Below are 19,412 nucleotides of genomic sequence, written 5' to 3'. Positions count from 1 at the left end.
AACTCTCTCTGACAGGAGACTCTGCCAGACGTTCCCAGCAAACAATCACAATGCGTTTGGGCCTGCCAGGTCTGTCCGGCATCCTCCCCCACCATCAAGAGAAACTTTATTGAAAAATAAAACAGTGTTGTAACCCTGATCCGGGCTCTTGTGGCGATGTTTGGTGGTCCGAGGAACCCACTGGAGGGAAACCTCCACAATTTGCCATGTGACTCTCCCCTCCCGGCTGCTGCCTTTTAACAGAGCGACAGGTGATTAGATAACCAGGCCCAGGTGGGCCATCTACGCACCTGTCGCTGATCTCAAAGCCGGTCCTGGCACACCCCGCTTCACTTATGGTCCGTACTATGATGTAATCATAGTAGTATCGACTAGATATGCTATTGTACTTGGTATCATTACAGTGGATGTCAGGTGTAGATCCACCCGTGGCATTTGTTTACATTGTATCCTCCTACGGTGTGTAGTGAAGCATGTTTAGCTGTTCCTCGTCCTCCAGTGATAATTCTACTTGTAAGAAACTCACTTTATGTGTCGCCATGGAGGCCAGGATTAGTGATTTAGAAGTAGCTAAAACACTGCTGACTGCGGATGGATTTTAGCTGCTAGCTCGCTAGCCATGTCTTAAAGCACCTCTTCCTGAGGGTGTTTCAGTGTTATAACTTCACCTTTATTGTTAGTTTTTAGGCCAAGATGCGTCCATTCTCCCTTTTCTGTCTACACACTGTGTCTGCTTGTAAGTACTCCGTGTGTGTGTGCGCTGCCCAACATGCTCCTCTCCTCGTAAAACCAGCAATGTCACGGCGTGTTGTCATGTCCGGGAACCGTTACTTTTCACACTGAGTATAGTACCGTTTTGATTCATTGGTACCGCGTTACTATACTAGTACCGGTATACTGTACAACCCTAATACATTAAATACATACTTACAGCGTGTATATAAAACATTGATGGAGGTTTTGGGGTGTTTTAGAGCGCTTTATAGGTGGAATCCATTACCTCTATTGTTAACAGACTTTTACTAATGTTTATTTACGATTTATCCATCCATCCATCCATCCATCTTCTTCCGCTTATCCGAGGTCGGGTCGCGGGGGCATCAGCTTAAGCAGGGAAGCCCAGACTTCCCTCTCCCCAGCCACTTCGTCCAGCGCCTCCCGGGGATCCCGAGGCGTTCCCAGGCCAGCCGGGAGAGATAGTCTTCCCAGCGTGTCCTGGGTCTTCCCCGTGGACTCCTACCGGTCGGACGTGCCCGAAACACCTTCCTAGGGAGGCGTTCGGGTGGCATCCTGACCAGATGCCCGAACCACCTCATCTGGCTCCTCTCGATGTGGAGGAGCAGCGGCTTTACTTTGAGCTCCCCCCGAATGACAGAGCTTCTCACCCTATCTCTAAGGGAGAGCCCCGCCACCCGGCGGAGGAAACTCATTTCGGCCGCTTGTACCCGTGATCTTGTCCTTTCGGTCATGACCCAAAGCTCATGACCATAGGTGAGGATGGGAACGTAGATCGACCGGTAAATCGAGAGCTTTGCCTTCCGGCTCAGCTCCTTCTTCATCACAACGGATCGATACAGTGTCCGCATTACTGAAGACGATGCACCGATCCGCCTGTCGATCTCACGATCCACTCTTCCCCCACTCGTGAACAAGACTCCGAGGTACTTGAACTCCTCCACTTGGGGCAAGATCTCCTCCCCAACCCGGAGATGGCACTCCACCCTTTTCCGGGAGAGAACCATGGACTCGGACTTGGAGGTGCTGATTCCCATCCCAGTCGCTTCACACTCGGCTGCGAACCGATCCAGTGAGAGCTGAAGATACTGGCCGGAGGAAGCCATCAGGACCACATCATCTGCAAATAGCAGTGACCTAATCCTGCAGCCACCAAACCAGATCCCCTCAACGCCCTGACTGCGCCTATAAATTCTGTCCATAAAGGTTATGAACAGAATCGGTGACAAAGGGCAGGCAGCCTTGGCGGAGTCCAACCCTCACTGGAAACGTGTCCGACTTACTGCTGGCAATGCGGACCAAGCTCTGACACTGATCATACAGGGAGCGAACTGCCACAATAAGACAGTCCGCTACCCCATACTCTCTGAGCACTCCCCACAGGACTTCCCGGGGTACATGGTCGAATGCCTTCTCCAAGTCCACAAAGCACATGTAGACTGGTTGGGCAAACTCCCATGCACCCTCAAGGACCCTGCCGAGAGTATAGAGCTGGTCCACAGTTCCACGACCAGGACGAAAACCACACTGTTCCTCCTGAATCCGAGGTTCGACTATCCGGCGTAGCCTCCTCTCCAGTACACCTGAATAGACCTTACTGGGAAGGCTGAGGAGTGTGATCCCACGATAGTTGGAACACACCCTCCGGTTCCCCTTCTTAAAGAGAGGAACCACCACCCCGGTCTGCCAATCCAGAGGTACCGCCCCCGATGTCCACGCGATGTTGCAGAGTCTTGTCAACCAAGACAGCCCCACAACATCCAGAGCCTTAAGGAACTCCGGGCGGATCTCATTCACCCCCGGGGCCTTGCCACCGAGGAGCTTTTTAACTACCTCGGCAACCTCAGCCCCAGAAATAGGAGAGCCCACCACAGATTCCCCAGGCCCTGCTTCCTCATAGGAAGACGTGCTGGTAGGATTGAGGAGGTCTTCGAAGTATTCCCTCCACCGATCCACAACATCCGCAGTCGAGGTCAGCAGAGCACCAGCCCCACCATACACGGTGTTGACACTGCACTGCTTCCCCTTCCTGAGGCGGAGGATGGTGGTCCAGAATTGCTTCGAAGCCGTCCGTATTTACGATTTAGAATGTATAAAAAGAAGAAAAACATAGGAGTTCTTGTTTCGTATAGGGATTGTAAATGATAGGCAAAATGTCAAAAAAGCGCAGTTCCCCTTTAACCGTGCTAATCATCATTACTTTGTGTCTACAATGCAGCTCAACTTAGGCGACGCGGCGCTGAGAGTGGACGCCAACGTGGATGCTGCGAGTCTTCAGTCTTTGGACGCAGCTCACGTTTACAGCTGTTTGCAGCAGCACATCACTAACTTACAGGTGATCACTAAGAACTGCTTGAATTGTTATATATTTATATAAGAATAAATGTTATGTATATATTAGGGGTGTAACGGTACGTATATTTGTATTGGGGTTTCGGTTCGGTTCGGAGGTGTACTCGGAGTTTCCACACAAACATATTAAGTAGCCGCCTCCTTCCTTCTGCCTCTGTCTTTGTCAGTACTCTACACCCAGCATTGTCCCACCCACACAACCATCTGATTGGTTACAAACAGAGCGGTAACAGCCAATCAGCAGTGCGTATTCAGAGCGCATGTAGTCAGTGCTTAGCGTTTAGCAGGTGAGCATCAGGCAGCGGACTCTCCCCAAATGATAATAAACACCTCCCAGTCAACTACTAGTAACATCACTATGAGCCCGTTGACCTTCAAATCAAATCAAATCAACTTTATTTATAAAGCACATTTAAAATTTACCACAGGGGTAGCCAAAGTGCTGTACAATGGGCAGGTTAAAAGGTAATACGAGTACCGAGCAAACACAACACAACACAAACAAAACACGATAAAAAATAAATAAATAAAATAGAATACATAAAAACATAAAAACAGGTTCACAGCAGGTGTATTATGGGGCGCCATTGCAGGATGGATATCACTCAGTGTTAAAAGCCATGGAATAAAAGTATGTTTTTAAGAGAGATTTAAAAACAGGAAGAGAGGAGGCTTGTCTAATACTCAGAGGTAGGTCGTTCCAGAGCTTGGGAGCAGCAGCGGCGAAAGCTCTGTCACCTCTAAGCTTCAGCCTTGTGTCAGGGACCGTCAACAGCAGCTGATCGGCTGATCTTAAGGATCGAGTGGGGCAGTAAGGCTGAAGGAGGTCGGAGAGATAGGTTGGCGCGAGGTTGTTTAGACATTTAAAAACAAATAAAAGGAGTTTAAAATTGATTCGATAACGCACAGGGAGCCAGTGAAGGGACGCTAATATAGGGGTGATGTGCTCACGTCTGCGGGTCTGTGTTAGCAGACGAGCAGCAGAGTTCTGTACGAGCTGCAGGCGGGCGAGGGAGGCCTGGCTAATGCCTACATACAGGGCGTTGCAGTAGTCAAGACGAGTCAAGATAAAGGCGTGGATTCTTCTAGAAATATAAAAGGCAGCTCAGCTCGCTCGCAGTCCTGGCTTGAGGTGAAGGCTAATTCGCTTTTAGCGTAACGTTAGCTCATTTTGCGGTGTGTGTGTGTGTGTGTGTGTGTTACGGACAGCAAAGCCCTGTCTGTCTGTTATTTCACTTTACCTTTTTCTGTGTTGAAGCAGCAAAAAAGGACATTATGTTAAATGAAGAGTTTCTGTCTGTGATAGTTGATATAATAATGTAAGTGCATCATTAAGCCTACATGAACTCCATGGTGTTCAGGGATGAATAGCCTCTCCTATTGCTATTGTACCATTTTTACAGCTATAGTTTACATTAATCATTAGTAATGGAGCAGCCTAGTTTTGAATGGCAGGGTCCCTGCTATCACATGCTGATAAAAATATAACATTTACATAATAAATCAACTACAGGCTTCCCAAATGCTGTAATAAATTAAGCATGATGAGTTGACTTGAAACTGTCTAATGTTGCACTTTTTATATGTAGAAGAAAAGTTTTGTCATTTTATTTCATCTGACAACTTGAGGCAGTTTAATGTTGATTAACGTGGGCAGAATTATTATAGTGTTCCCAATGTTTAAAGGATAAAGCCGTTGTTTACAAATTTGGTAAATAAATAACCCCAAAATTTCTATTTTGTTGTTTTCTTACTGTACCGAAAATTAACCGAGCCGTGACCTCTAAACCGAGGTATGTACCGAACCGAAATTTTTGTGTACCGTTACACCCCTAGTATATATATATATATATATATTTATATATATATATATATATATATATATATATATATATATATTAGGGATGTCCCGATCCGATATTTGGATCGGATCGGCCGCCGATATTTGCCAAAAAATGCGTATCGGCAAGGCATGGGAAAATGCCGATCCAGATCCAGTTTAAAAAAAACTCCGGTCCGTGTTTTTCAACGCACAGATTTAAATAATACATTCCACTTTTCTGCTGCTCCCTATTTCCGTTCCGCATTATCCAGCACACCTTCAACACATCCACAGGTCTGTGGATTCTCACGCAGTTGCTTTTAGCTGCTGGCATTACACGACAGGCTCTTCTCACTCTTTCCTGTGTCTCCCTCTCACAGACAGCAAGTGCACCTTCTTACACACGTCACATACTGTCACGTCATACGTCACATACGTATACGTCCTCCCCGAGCAGAGAGGTAGCAGCATGGCTAATGTTAGCTGTGATGCTAGCGCAGCCGTGCGAGCAACGCTCCCTCTAAGGTGCTCGCCTGTGCAATTGCGCACTGTGTAAGCGTCCTCTGCGCATAGCAAATCTATGCCACGCACAAAATCAAATAAAAAAATAAGCGCATAACAATTTTCGACACACGGACACGACAGAGAAAACAGTTTTCGTCATCATTGTTCAAATATTGCGATGTCTGTCGAGACGCTTATCTCCATTCGGTGCCACACGCCCACACCATCAAAATGCTGAGGCAAAAATTTCCACATCAACACCGTATGAAAAAAATAGTGATTTTTTTAGTTGTGATTTCCTTCTCTGCATGAAAGTTTAAAAGTAGCATATATTAATGCAGTACGAAGAAGAATGTTTTAATGTAGACATGCAAGCATTGAAAGAACATTTTGAAAATCAAGACTACATTTCCTGCAAATGGGTGCATTTCTACCCTATATTTTAACTTTAGATTTATTCTCATATCAAACTCTTTTGGCTGTCTTTGACACTTACCGTATTTTCCGCACTATAAGGCGCACCGGATTATTAGCCGCACCTTCAATGAATTACATATTTCATAACTTTGTCCACCAATAAGCCGCCCCGGATTATAAGCCGCGCCTACGCTGCGCTAAAGGGAATGTCAAAAAAACAGTCAGATAGTTCAGTCAAACTTTAATAATATATTGAAAACCAGCGTTCTAACAACTCTGTCCCAAAATGTACGCAAATGTGCAATCACAAACATAGTAAAATTCAAAATGGTGTAGAGCAATAGCAACATAATGTTGCTCGAACGTTAATGTCACAGCACACAAAATAAACATAGCGCTCACCTTCTGAAGTTATTCTTCATTCGTAAATCCTTCGAATTCTTCGTCTTCGGTGTCCGAATTGAAAAGTTGCGCAAGCGTGGGATCCAAAAATGGCCGGCTCCGTCTCGTCGAAGTCATCGGATTCAGTGTCGCTGTTGTTGTGCAGCAGTTCTGTGAATCCTGCCTTCCGGAAAGCTCGGACCACAGTTGTGACCGAAATATCTGCCCAGGCATTTACGATCCACTGGCAAATGTTGGCGTATGTCGACCGGCGCTGTCTGCCCGTCTTAGTGAAGGTGTGTTCGCCTTCGGAGCTGTGTGAAAAAAGCCACCCGGCCTCTTCGCGTAAACTTCCCTTAACCACTCGCTCATCTTTTCTTCATCCATCCATCCCTTCGAGTTAGCTTTTATGATGACGCCGGCTGGAAAGGTCTCTTTTGGCAAGGTCTTCATTTTGAATATCACCATGGGTGGAAGTTAGCATGGCAAGCTAGAACCACAGTGAAGGATGACTTCTCATTCCCTGTGGTGCGAATATTCACCGTACGTGCTCCCGTTCCACAGTGCGGTTCACAGGAATATCAGTTGCTGTGAAATACGGTAGTAATCCGTGTGCGGATGGAGAGATTGCGTCTTTTTATGAACCGGATCCTTGTCGCTTAGTAGGAGCCATTTTGTGGTCTTTACAGATGTAAACAGGAAATGAAACGTACGGTGATATCCGCGCGTTTTTTCTTCTTCTTCCGGGGGCGGGTGGTTGCTTACAGTAGAAGAAGAAGCGCTTCCTGTTCTATGGGGGCGGGTGCTTTCCTTGGCGGTTGCTTGTGTAGAAGAAGAAGCGCTTCCTGTTCTACCGGGAAAAAAGATGGCGGCTGTTTACCGAAGTTGCGAGATCGAAACTTTATGAAAATGAATCGTAATAAAGCGCACCGGGTTATAAGGCGCACTGTCAGCTTTTGAGAAAAATTGTGGTTTTTAGGTGCGCCTTATAGTGCGGAAAATACGGTACATCAGGCGCCCCCCTCCACACCCTGGATTATAAATAATGTAAGTAATTCAATGTGATTATCTTGTGTGATGACTGTATTATGATGATAGTATATATCTGATAGTATATATCTGTATCATGAATCAATTTAAGTGGACCCCGACTTAAGCAAGTTGAAAAACGTATTGGGGTGTTACCATTTAGTGGTCAATTGTACGGAATATGTACTTCACTGTGCAACCTACTAATAAAAGTCTCAATCAATCAATCAAAACACATAGAATCATCATACTGCTGTGATTATATGCATCAAGTGTTCATTCAAGGCTGAGGCAAAATATTGAGATATATATAGTGTATCGCAATATGGCCTAAAATATCGCAATATTAAAAAAAGGCCATATCGCCCAGCCCTAGTTTCAATGATGCCATTTCTGTTTGTCATGTATAATTTTGTCTATTTTGTGTTTATCCTTGAATAAACAGGTCAGTTTCTTGTTACCAACCATTGTGTATTATTCAAACTCCCCTAATTCAGCTGGCTAGTTGTTATCAAGAGTACTAAAACCCTTTTCAACATGATTCTGACAACTAAGTAGGCTAAATAACTTTAAACTTTAATACATGCTCGGATAGGCCAGTATCGGTCAGTATCTGTATCGGTCAGTATCGGTATCGGATCGGAAGTGCAAAAACAATATCTGTATCGGATCGGAAGTGCAAAAACCTGGATCGGGACATCCCTAATAAATATATATATATATATATCAGTGTTTCCCACAGGACAGGCATCTATTTGTGGTGGTGTGGTCAGGAGGTGGAGGGTGGCGGCGGCAGCGGCGATGACCAAGAAGAACGCGGAGTTGGAATATAATTACAACATTTTATGTACATATTTATATACAGATTTGAACAATTAGTGATTCACTGAAATATATTTATTAATTGTGGTTCTTACAAAAAATATATCTTATAAAATATAAAAGCTAAAATGTCTCTTAAAGCTCTGCCCCTTTAATTAGTGAATACTAAATAATTTAACTTTAGCCTACTACTACAACCATATTATTTACCAGCAACATGAAGTGAAACAGAGGCAGAGGTGTCCTGCCACAGTCAGTCAACCTCCTCCTCCTCCTCCTGCTGCTGCTGAACAGGTCGCACCTGTTGTCCGGACTGTAGGCCTACCTCCTCTCCAAGTCGAGCCCTTTTCGGCCGTTGAAAATATTTTTCTATACTCATCTGTGTGAAGGAGTGAACATCCAACATTAGAATTTATTACTAACGAGCAGAACCGCTCTATGTACAGTGCCGTCTAACCTTAAGCGGCAGCAGCTCAACACATGCAGGGTTCAACGTTAAGGTTTTTTTCTACTTGCCCGACTTCTCAAATCTACTTGCCCCAATATTTTTACTTGTCCTGCCTAGGTTTTTTTCTGGCTGTGTAGTGTTCATGGCTTATATCTTACTAAAATCCTTCCTGTTGACTATTTACAACACTACACAGTATTTATTATTATTATTATTATTATTATTATCTATAATTACATTTAAATGGCATTGCATATATGTAAAATTAAATGCTATTTCACATTATTTGACCAGTAGCAGTTACACTCATCTGAACAGGTCAGCCACCTGTTTAAAGCCCGATCACAGTTGAAATCTTGAAATGAACGGCCTTTAATGGCCAAAACATTAACCTGGACAACATTTTAACAGCTGGTTGGCTCAGATTTTATTATTTTCATTGCATTCACATGCTGCAGTGGACAGTGGACAATTTAGCTTCAGTCCATGTGTGTTTATCAGGGGCGCTGCTAGGGATTTTGGGCCCCATGAAAATAATCTTTACAGGGCCCCCAACACAGCGGCAACATTTTTTGATGCTATTTTACATACAATTATGCATTTTAATGGTATTTTTGACTATCATTACCATATTTTTAAAAGAAGAACAGCATCACAGTTGACATGTACAGCAGGGGAAGAACTGAGCACTCTGAATACAATGGAATTCATTTTGAGTCATTTATTTGCTGCACCACTAATTCTTAAATTGGAAATAAACTCTTATTGAATAAGAACAGCTTGATAAATGTTTCACTGGATTGATTATTTAACTAATATAGCAGTAAAATGTAAAAATCCAGAGTTTTCTTGAGCTAGCTTATTACCACAGACAGGGACAAAGTTAATATGCATAACTTTCCACCACAACTAACAAACCCACCTTTTTTTTGGAAATATTGGGTGACATATTGTCGACCCTTCAACTCCTTCTCCTCTCTTATTTTCTTTTCCTTTCTTTTTTGGCTGCCTGATTTTTGAGGCATACTGCTGTCTCCTCTGCTTTGCCGCTGTCTGTGACAAATCGCCGGTGCGCTACCTGCAGCTGATCCAGTCGGACTGAACCATTTTACGTAAATAGAGGGGGGGGAGGGAGGGCCCTGCAGGGGTTGATGCTTCCAAAACAAATAAAGGTATTGTTACCAGGACATGGAAAATAAAACATATGTGATTATATGTTAGTTAATAACTTAGTGTCATTATTTTTCTGTATTATAATTTCATCATCATTAGGGCCCCCCTCCATCATGGGCCCCTAGAATCCGTCTCCTTTACCCCCCTTTTCGGCGCCCCTGCTGCCACCGTCAGTGAAACGCTCGGTGAAATCGCGGATTAACGTTAAATATATGACGAGCCGCGAGCGATGCAGCTATAACCTATATACTTATAACCTTTATTACCCTCGTATTTTGATCCCGTCCGTCCGTCCCTCTTCTTCTTCTTCTTCTTCTTCTTCTTCTTCTTCTGGCCCACCAGGTGAATTAAGTGCTATTGGCGGAGTTACAATGCTACCGCCACCTACTGCACCGGAGTTGTAACTACAAGCAACATTCACAGACAGTCCCATTGCTTTTATGAGCGGTCGAGCGAGTCAAAAGCCGAAAAATCCATTTGTGGCGGACGTAATTCTTTCGTGGCGGGCCGCCACAAATAAATGAATGTGTGGGAAACACTGTGTATATATATATATATATATATATATATAGGAATATACAGTATGTGTTATGGTGTTCCACTTTTCTTTGTTCAGACTGTGTCAGAAAGCCTGAGGACCCTGACGAAGGCTCACAGTCACACATTATTAGCGACTAAGAAGGAGACACCACGTGACGCCGTGTCCACCACGTCTGCTCTTGAAGACCCGACCCCGCCCGAGCGAGGCCCTCCCCTCCCCGACGCCACGGCAGCAGCGTCAGAGGCGACCAGTGACGTCCTGGTGCAGATCCGAGCGGGCAAGTCCGAGGTCCGTTTAAGTCAGGCAGCTGTCGAGCCCTCTTTATTTTTATTTATTGTCTTTTACTCCATGTCACACAAAATGAATAATCGTTGGTAATTGACTGCACAGAGAGCCGATGACTAGGCGAGTCGGGGAGAGGGAATAAAGGGGGGGGGTCTTTTAGCGGCGTGGTCCGCTAGAAGAGACCACGTTGCTGGAGGGCTCTGAGAGAGGGCCGGGTCCTTGATGGATTATGAAGTGGATGCTCATTACTCTGAGATTGGATGTGGATGGAGGACAAGAGGCCCCCATTCTGTTGCGCATTTATTTTGGTAGCCAAGCAAACAGTATTCATATTCCATCATGTGATGTCCGCCAGCGTGTTTTGCCTACCTGGGATTGCAATCGTCATTTTGCCTCATGCAAATTGCCGTTTGCCTCGGTGTGTTATCATTTCGCCTACAGCCGCGGCGACGACAACAAAAAAACAATTTTGCCTTTCTGCCCCACCTTTGAATATTTTATCGATCGATCGTCTGTCATTATCTGTTGTCGTCTCTCCCTTCTGTAGATCGAGCGGAGAATATCTGCATTTATGGAGCGCAAGCAGATGGAGATCAATGAAAACAATGTGCGCGAGTTTTGCAACGTGATCGACTGCAATCAGGGTGAGGATGGAGCGGGGGGGGGGGAGGAGGCGTGTGGGAGGGGAGCTTTGAATGTGTCAGGTTGGAGTGGGAGCCGCCACACAGATTGCCAATGTTTGGGAGAGAGCTGATTTCCACAAGGCGAGAGGTCAGCCTGAACTGCAGCGAGAGCACGGCTCAAGTGGCTAACGGCCTCCAAAAACGCGGCCGGCTTAGCGGAGAACAACACGTTAGCGACTAGAGCAGGGGTGTCCAATCTTTTCCATCTAGGGCCGCACACTGAAAAATCAAAGAATTTGGGGGCCATTTTTAAAACCAATATAATATATAGTTTTTTTTTTCACGTTTAGGGGTCCCCTTAAGTTTGGTCCTGGTGAACCGGAAGGGTCTCAGTCATGAAAATGTAAAAAAAATAAGTAATCTATCAATTTGTCTTATTCAACGCTTAAATCTCTAGATCAGGGGTGTCAAAGTCGTTTTCACTGAGGGCCACATGGCAGTTATGTTTGGCCCCAGAGGGCAGCTTCTAACAGTGAATACTATTATTACACCATTTTTTTATGCATTTTATTAATTTTTTTTTTTTTCTAACTAAAATGTAAAAAAAAATATGGTAAGTTGCAAAAATGTCACCTCAAAATGTAATGAATATTACTGTAAATGGTTTTTATGGTAAAAAAAAAAAAAAGGCAGCTCAGTTGCCAGAATTTTACAGCAAAATTTACATTTGTTTTTTTATACTTTAATTTATTTTTTTTAATGCAATTTTACAGTAAAATTTTGGCACCTACGGTTAAAAAAACATTTTTAACCGTAAATCAACAACTGTAGATTTTTTGGTGTATAACTATAAATGCTAAAACGTCACCACAGTTTATTACAGTAAAATAAAGTACAGTTTTTTTTCATTTAGAGAAAAATGCTGTAAAAACCACAGTAAATTTTGCAATTTTACCATGCAATCTATTGCTATTTTTACATTGCACAATTTGATGGATAACTTGGTTTGAAATCATTATTATTAGTATTTATTTTTATTTTAAAAATGGTTTGAATGTTTGACCATATATTTTTGCATAATTAGACAATATTTAAGTTAACATAATTTAACATAATTTGCGATTACACTTAATTTTTTTTGGCCCTCGAAAGCCTGGAAATAATAATAAAATGATATATATAAAAAACATATATATAATATTCCACTTTGGAATTTTTTTGGGGGAAAATATGGCATATTTAATTTTTTTGCCATAAAAACAAGGCTTTGACAAAAAGGGTATACAACATAAAAAAAAACAAAATAATTTATATCGACAGTTGATCTAGTGCACAGGTGTCAAACTCAAGGCCCGGGGGCCAGATGTGGCTCGCCACTTAATTTTTTTTGGCCCTCGAAAGCCTGGAAATAATAATAAAATAATATTTAAAAAAAATAAAAATGTATATATATATATACATATATATATATATATATATATATATATATATATATATATATATATATATTTTTTTTTTTATATATATATATGTATATATGTACATACATATATATATATATATATATATATATATATATATATATATATACATATATGAGTTTGACACAGGTGTCAAACTCAAGGCCCGGGGGCCAGATGTGTCTCACCACTTCATTTTTTTATCGACAGTTGATCTAGTGCACAGGTGTCAAACTCAAGGCCCGGGGGCCAGATGTGTCTCACCACTTCATTTTTTTTGGCCCTCGAAAGCCTGGAAATAATAATAAAATAATATTTAAAAAAAATAAAATATATATATATATATATATACATATATATATATATATATATTTTTTTTAAATATTATTTTATTATTATTTCCAGGCTTTTGAGGGCCAAAAAAATGAAGTGGCGAGACACATCTGGCCCCCGGGCCTTGAGTTTGACACCTGTGCACTAGATCAACTGTCGATATAAATTTTTTTTTTTTTTTTTATGTTGTATACCCTTTTTTATATATATATATATATATATATATATATATATATATATATATATATATATATACATAATGTTTTTTTTTTTTTTTTTTTTTTTTTTAAATATTATTTTATTATTATTTCCAGGCTTTTGAGGGCCAAAAAAAATGAAGTGGCGAGCCACATCTGGCCCCCGGGCCTTGAGTTTGACACCTGTGCACTAGATCAACTGTCGATATAAATTATTATTATTTTTTTTTTATGTTGTATACCCTTTTTGTCAAAGCCTTGTTTTTATGGCAAAAAATTTAAATATGCCATATTTTCCCCCAAAAAAATTCCAAAGTGGAATATTTGAAGTAATAGTAGCCTTAAATAGGTCAATAATTCATAACAACATTGATTTTGATTCATTATTATTTTTTTAGCAATAACCGTTTTAAAAAATCCAGCTAAAATGATTCGCAAACTTTGGATGTATTTAGGTGTCATAAATCAGATATATATGATAATAGCTTCAATATAGAGGCAACTTGTTTTTCCACTCTACTGCTGGTTAAAGAAATTAGCTGCGGACAGCAAGTGGCCCCCCGGCGGTACATTGGACACCCCTAAACTAGAGCCACGTTGCACACGCTCGTGGCGATGGCGTTTTTGTTCTTTTTTTAATTGTATTTCTCTCGCTTTCTGCCCAGCAGAGAACAGTTGTGCCAGAACCGATGCAGTGTTTACGCCTTACCCGGGATTTAAAAGCCACGTGAAAGGTGGGATTTATTATTAAAATGTACTGTTTTGTGTTTTCAACACAACTGCAATCTACCTGTGGCATTGGATTGGTGGCGATGCCTTTGTCTGATTTGAATGATCGACCATGGTGCATCTGAGCAAATATACAAATTAAACTCGCTGTTTTAAAGTAAAAAGATTGAAAAGCTGTGAGTGGTCGCTGCTTTGAAAACTCACAAAGTCGCGCTTGCTTAAATGCTAACATAAAAAGAAGAGACATTAACGTATTTCCCCATTAAGAAACGACATACCTCAGTCTAAACGTGTATGAACACATTGCTGTCTGAACAACTAAGCTATTCAATTATTTAATTGAACCCACAAAATCATCATCTGAGAAATACAAGACTCTGGTGCGTTCAAGGACCTTTTCAAAAGTGTAGGACAACCAAAAAGTAGAACGCCCACCAGAAATAAAAAATAATAGATTTTATTTGCACCGCACTTTTCATTTAAATAAATCTTTAAAGTGCAAAGCAATATTTATAACATTAAAAGTTTAGTCACTAGAACAGATGAAATGCTAAGACTAAAACACTATCAGTAAAGAATAAGAAACACAAAACATGCAAAATAGTTCTAAAAGTGTATTTATTTTAGGTATTTAAAAAAATATAATAAATTCAGTGCGTGTATAAGTACTTGTTGAGCATTTTTCAACAATAATGCCAATAAAATAACGGCGCTAATTTTGGTCAGAATAACCGTGATATACAATGTTAACAACACGAACACTTGGCCATCACTCCAGCAGCACTGAGAGCGCACTCGGCCTCAGAAATGTAATTTAAAACACTATCAGTAAAGAATAAGAAACACGAAACATGCAAAATAGTTCTAAAAGTGTGTATTTATTTTAGGTATTTAAAAATAATAATAATTTCAGTGCGTGTATAAGTACTTGTTGAGCACTTTTCAACAATAATGCCAATATGATAACGGTGCTAATTTTGGTCACAATAACCGTGATATAAAATGTCCATAACACGAACACTTGGCCATCACTCCAGCAGCACTGAGAGCGCACTCGGCCTCAGAAATGTAATTTAAAACACTATCAGTAAAGAATAAGAAACACAAAACATACAAAATAGTTCTAAAAGTGTGTATTTATTTTAAGTATTTAAAAAAATATAATAATTTCAGTGCGTGTATAAGTACTTGTTGAGCACTTTTCAACAATAATGCCAATATGATAACGGTGCTAATTTTGGTCAGAATAACCGTGATATAAAATGTTAACAACACGAACACTTGGCCATCACTCCAGCAGCACTGAGAGCGCACTCTGCCTCAGAAATGTAATTTAAAACACTATCAGTAAAGAATAAGAAACACAAAACATGCAAAATAGATCTAAAAGTGTGTATTTATTTTAGGTATTTAAAAAAAATATAATAATTTCAGTGCGTGTATAAGTACTTGTTGAGCATTTTTCAACAATAATGCCAATAAAATAACGGTGCTAATTTTGGTCAGAATAACCGTGATATAAAATGTTAACAACACGAACACTTGGCCATCACTCCAGCAGCACTGAGAGCGCACTCGGCCTCAGAAATTTAATTTAAAACACTATCAGTAAAGAATAAGAAACAGAAAACATGCAAAATAGATCTAAAAGAGTGTATTTATTTTAGGTATTTAAAAATAATAATAATTTCAGTGCGTGTATAAGTACTTGTTGAGCACTTTTCAACAATAATGCCAATAAAATAACGGTGCTAATTTTGGTCAGAATAATCGTGATATAAAATGTTAACAACACGAACACTTGGCTATCCCTCCAGCAGCACTGAGAGCGCACTCTGCCTCAGAAATGTAATTTAAAACACTATCAGTAAAGAATAAGAAACAGAAAACATGCAAAATAGATCTAAAAGTGTGTATTTATTTTAGGTATTTAAAAATAATAATAATTTCAGTGCGTGTATAAGTACTTGTTGAGCATTTTTCAACAATAATGCCAATAAAATAACGGTGCTAAATTTGGTCAGAATAACCGTGATATAAAATGTTAACAACACGAACACTTGGCCATCACTCCAGCAGCACTGAGAGCGCACTCGGCCTCAAAAATGTAATTTAAAACACTATCAGTGAAGAATAAGAAACACAAAACATGCAAAATAGTTCTAAAAGTGTGTATTTATTTTAGGTATTTAAAAATAATAATAATTTCAGTGCGTGTATAAGTACTTGTTGAGCACTTTTCAACAATAATGCCAATAAAATATCGGTGCTAATTTTGGTCAGAATAACCGTGATGTAAAATGTTAACAACACAAACCCTTGGCCATCACTCCAGCAGCACTGAGAGCGCACTCGGCCTCAGAAATGTAATTTAAAACACTATCAGTAAAGAATAAGAAACACAAAACATGCAAAATAGTTCTAAAAGTGTGTATTTATTTTAGGTATTTAAAAAAATATAATAATTTCAGTGCGTGTATAAGTACTTGTTGAGCATTTTTCAACAATAATGCCAATAAAATAACGGTGCTAATTTTGGTCACAATAACCGTGATATAAAATGTTAACAACACGAACACTTGGCCATCCCTCCAGCAGCACTGAGAGCGCACTCTGCCTCAGAAATGTAATTTAAAACACTATCAGTAAAGAATAAGAAACACAAAATAGTTCTAAAAGTGTGTATTTATTTTAGGTATTTAAAAAAATATAATAATTTCAGTGCGTGTATAAGTACTTGTTGAGCACTTTTCAACAATAATGCCAATAAAATAACGGTGCTAATTTTGGTCAGAATAACCGTGATATAAAATGTTAACAACACGAACACTTGGCCATCACTCCAGCAGCACTGAGAGCGCACTCGGCCTCAGAAATGTAATTTAAAACACTATCAGTAAAGAATAAGAAACACAAAACATGCAAAATAGATCTAAAAGTGTGTATTTATTTTAGGTATTTAAAAATAATAATAATTTCAGTGCGTGTATAAGTACTTGTTGAGCACTTTTCAACAATAATGCCAATATGATAACGGTGCTAATTTTGGTCACAATAACCGTGATGTAAAATGTTCATGACACGAACACTTGGCCATCACTCCAGCAGCACTGAGAGCGCACTCTGCCTCAGAAATGTAATTTAAAACACTATCAGTAAAGAATAAGAAACACAAAACATGCAAAATAGTTCTAAAAGTGTGTATTTATTTTAGGTATTTAAAAAATTTAAGAATTTCAGTGCGTGTATAAGTACTTGTTGAGCACTTTTCAACAATAATGCCAATATAATAACGGTGCTAATTTTGGTCACAATAACCGTGATATAAAATGTCCACAACACGAACACTTGGCCATCACTCCAGCAGCACTGAGAGCGTACTCGGCCTCAGAAATGTAATTTAAAACACTATCAGTGAAGAATAAGAAACACAAAACATGCAAAATAGATCTAAAAGTGTGTATTTATTTTAGGTATTTAAACAATTTAAGAATTTCAGTGCGTGTATAAGTACTTGTTGAGCACTTTTCAACAATAATGCCAATAAAATAACGGTGCTAATTTTGGTCAGAATAATCGTGATATAAAATGTTAACAACACGAACACTTGGCCATCACTCCAGCAGCACTGAGAGTGCACTCGGCCTCAGAAATGTAATTTAAAACACTATCAGTAAAGAATAAGAAACACAAAACATGCAAAATAGTTCTAAAAGTGTGTATTTATTTTAGGTATTTAAAAAAATATAATAATTTCAGTGCGTGTATAAGTACTTGTTGAGCACTTTTCAACAATAATGCCAATAAAATAACGGTGCTAATTTTGGTCACAATAACCGTGATATAAAATGTCCATAACACGAACACTTGGCCATCACTCCAGCAGCACTGAGAGCGCACTCGGCCTCAGAAATGTAATTTAAAACACTATCAGTAAAGAATAAGAAACACAAAACATGCAAAATAGTTCTAAAAGTGTGCATTTATTTTAGGTATTTAAAAAAATATAATAATTTCAGTGCGTGTATAAGTACTTGTTGAGCACTTTTCAACAATAATGCCAATATGATAACGGTGCTAATTTTGGTCAGAATAACCGTGATATAAAATGTCCATAACACGAACACTTGGCCATCACTCCAGCAGCACTGAGAGTGCACTCGGCCTCAGAAATGTAATTTAAAACACTATCAGTAAAGAATAAGAAACACAAAACATGCAAAATAGTTCTAAAAGTGTGTATTTATTTTAGGTATTTAAAAAAATATAATAATTTCAGTGCGTGTATAAGTACTTGTTGAGCATTTTTCAACAATAATGCCAATAAAATAACGGTGCTAATTTTGGTCAGAATAACAGTGATATAAAATGTTAACAACACGAACACTTGGCCATCACTCCAGCAGCACTGAGAGCGCACTCGGCCTCAGAAATGTAATTTAAAAAAATAACAACTCTACAGAAATTACCATAATTGGCTCATTTTAAAATATTCCATTAAAATAAGATTTTCATATTGAAAGCATTTAATTTTACTGACACACTCAAACGTTACCGAAAACTGGTACCGTTGAGTACCGGTATTGATTACCTGGTACCGTGAACTGGTACCGTATCGGTTTAAATGTGAAAGGTGCCCATCCCTACTTGGGAGACGGGGCCTGGCGGAGGTCTGCGTTTTCCGAGTGCTTTCCTAGTTGTCCCTTTTGTGAATGTTTCCGTGCAGTCACGCGGGTAGTCAACACGTACGGCCCTCAGACGCGCACGGGGCTCCAAGGAGAGGCCTTCGACCAGGCACGGAGCTTGGCCACGCGCGACTGCGGCAATCCGGCCGTCGAGGAACGCCTCAACAACATGGAATTTCACCTCAAACTCCCGACAGGTAAGGTCTTTTCACAATAAAAGTGTTGTTTGGAATAGAAGGTTGTCGTTTATGCACAGTGTTTTGTTACGCAGCGGGACCGGTTCCATTGAGCGTCTACCAGAGGTTGAAGAAGCTGGAGGACCGCATCCTGCAGTTAGAGGGACTCTCACCAGAATACTTCCAGTCCACAGTGAGCACTTTAAGGCTTTTATTGACTGCATTCAACAGATTTCCTTACACTTCCTGCGGAAAAGGGTTTGTTGATGGAGCTATGAGCAGATTTCTTAATACCAGATTTTGTATGTTCACTTGTCAACAACGCTACAGTTCAATGACAAAGTAGAAGGGCACACTCACGCAGAATTTAACCTGCTTGCTCGTGCCCGCATTGCCCGCCCGTGGCCAAACCAAACCCCATGAGGCACCATTAGTCACACGACATGGGGGGGAAAAAAGAGCAGCCGATTTTTAGCCGACTGCAGAGAGCGAGAACAAAAGATGTGGCATGGCGAGGAGGGAGAGGTGCCATGTCACCGCCATTGTGTCGGAGCGGCAGTCATAACTTGTATTACTCTCGCTGCTGAGGTCAGCATTTTACTTCCATACAGTTAGCAGCATGGTTCTTTAAGGTTTTGGCGCAGACCTGGGCAAATTAAGGCCCGGGGGCCACATGCGGCCCGTTAAGCTTTTCAGTCCG

At 40.4% G+C, this 19,412-nt stretch overlaps 1 protein-coding gene across 5 annotated transcripts in view; it reads left to right on the top strand.

Moving 5' to 3' along the window:
- Positions 1-19,412, top strand: part of mbip (MAP3K12 binding inhibitory protein 1) — a 45,267-nt gene that overhangs the window by 10,348 nt on the left and 15,507 nt on the right. Inside the window, exons 3-8 of one of the 5 annotated variants that reach the window (XM_061969179.2) lie at positions 2,954-3,070; positions 10,300-10,512; positions 11,057-11,153; positions 13,791-13,856; positions 18,578-18,733; positions 18,808-18,905. In XM_061969179.2, coding sequence (XP_061825163.1) covers positions 2,954-3,070; positions 10,300-10,512; positions 11,057-11,153; positions 13,791-13,856; positions 18,578-18,733; positions 18,808-18,905 — 747 coding nt within the window. Of the gene's footprint in view, positions 1-2,953; positions 3,071-10,299; positions 10,513-11,056; positions 11,154-13,787; positions 13,857-18,577; positions 18,734-18,807; positions 18,906-19,412 lie in introns of all 5 variants that reach the window. The other 4 variants (XM_061969178.2, XM_061969180.2, XM_061969182.2 and 1 more) reach the window with 4 other exon arrangements.

This window comes from Nerophis lumbriciformis, linkage group LG08 (assembly GCF_033978685.3).
Source record: "Nerophis lumbriciformis linkage group LG08, RoL_Nlum_v2.1, whole genome shotgun sequence".
NCBI lineage: Eukaryota > Metazoa > Chordata > Actinopteri > Syngnathiformes > Syngnathidae > Nerophis > Nerophis lumbriciformis.
Note: the sequence above shows the minus strand (reverse complement) of the source record. Positions and strands in the feature narration are given on the sequence as shown.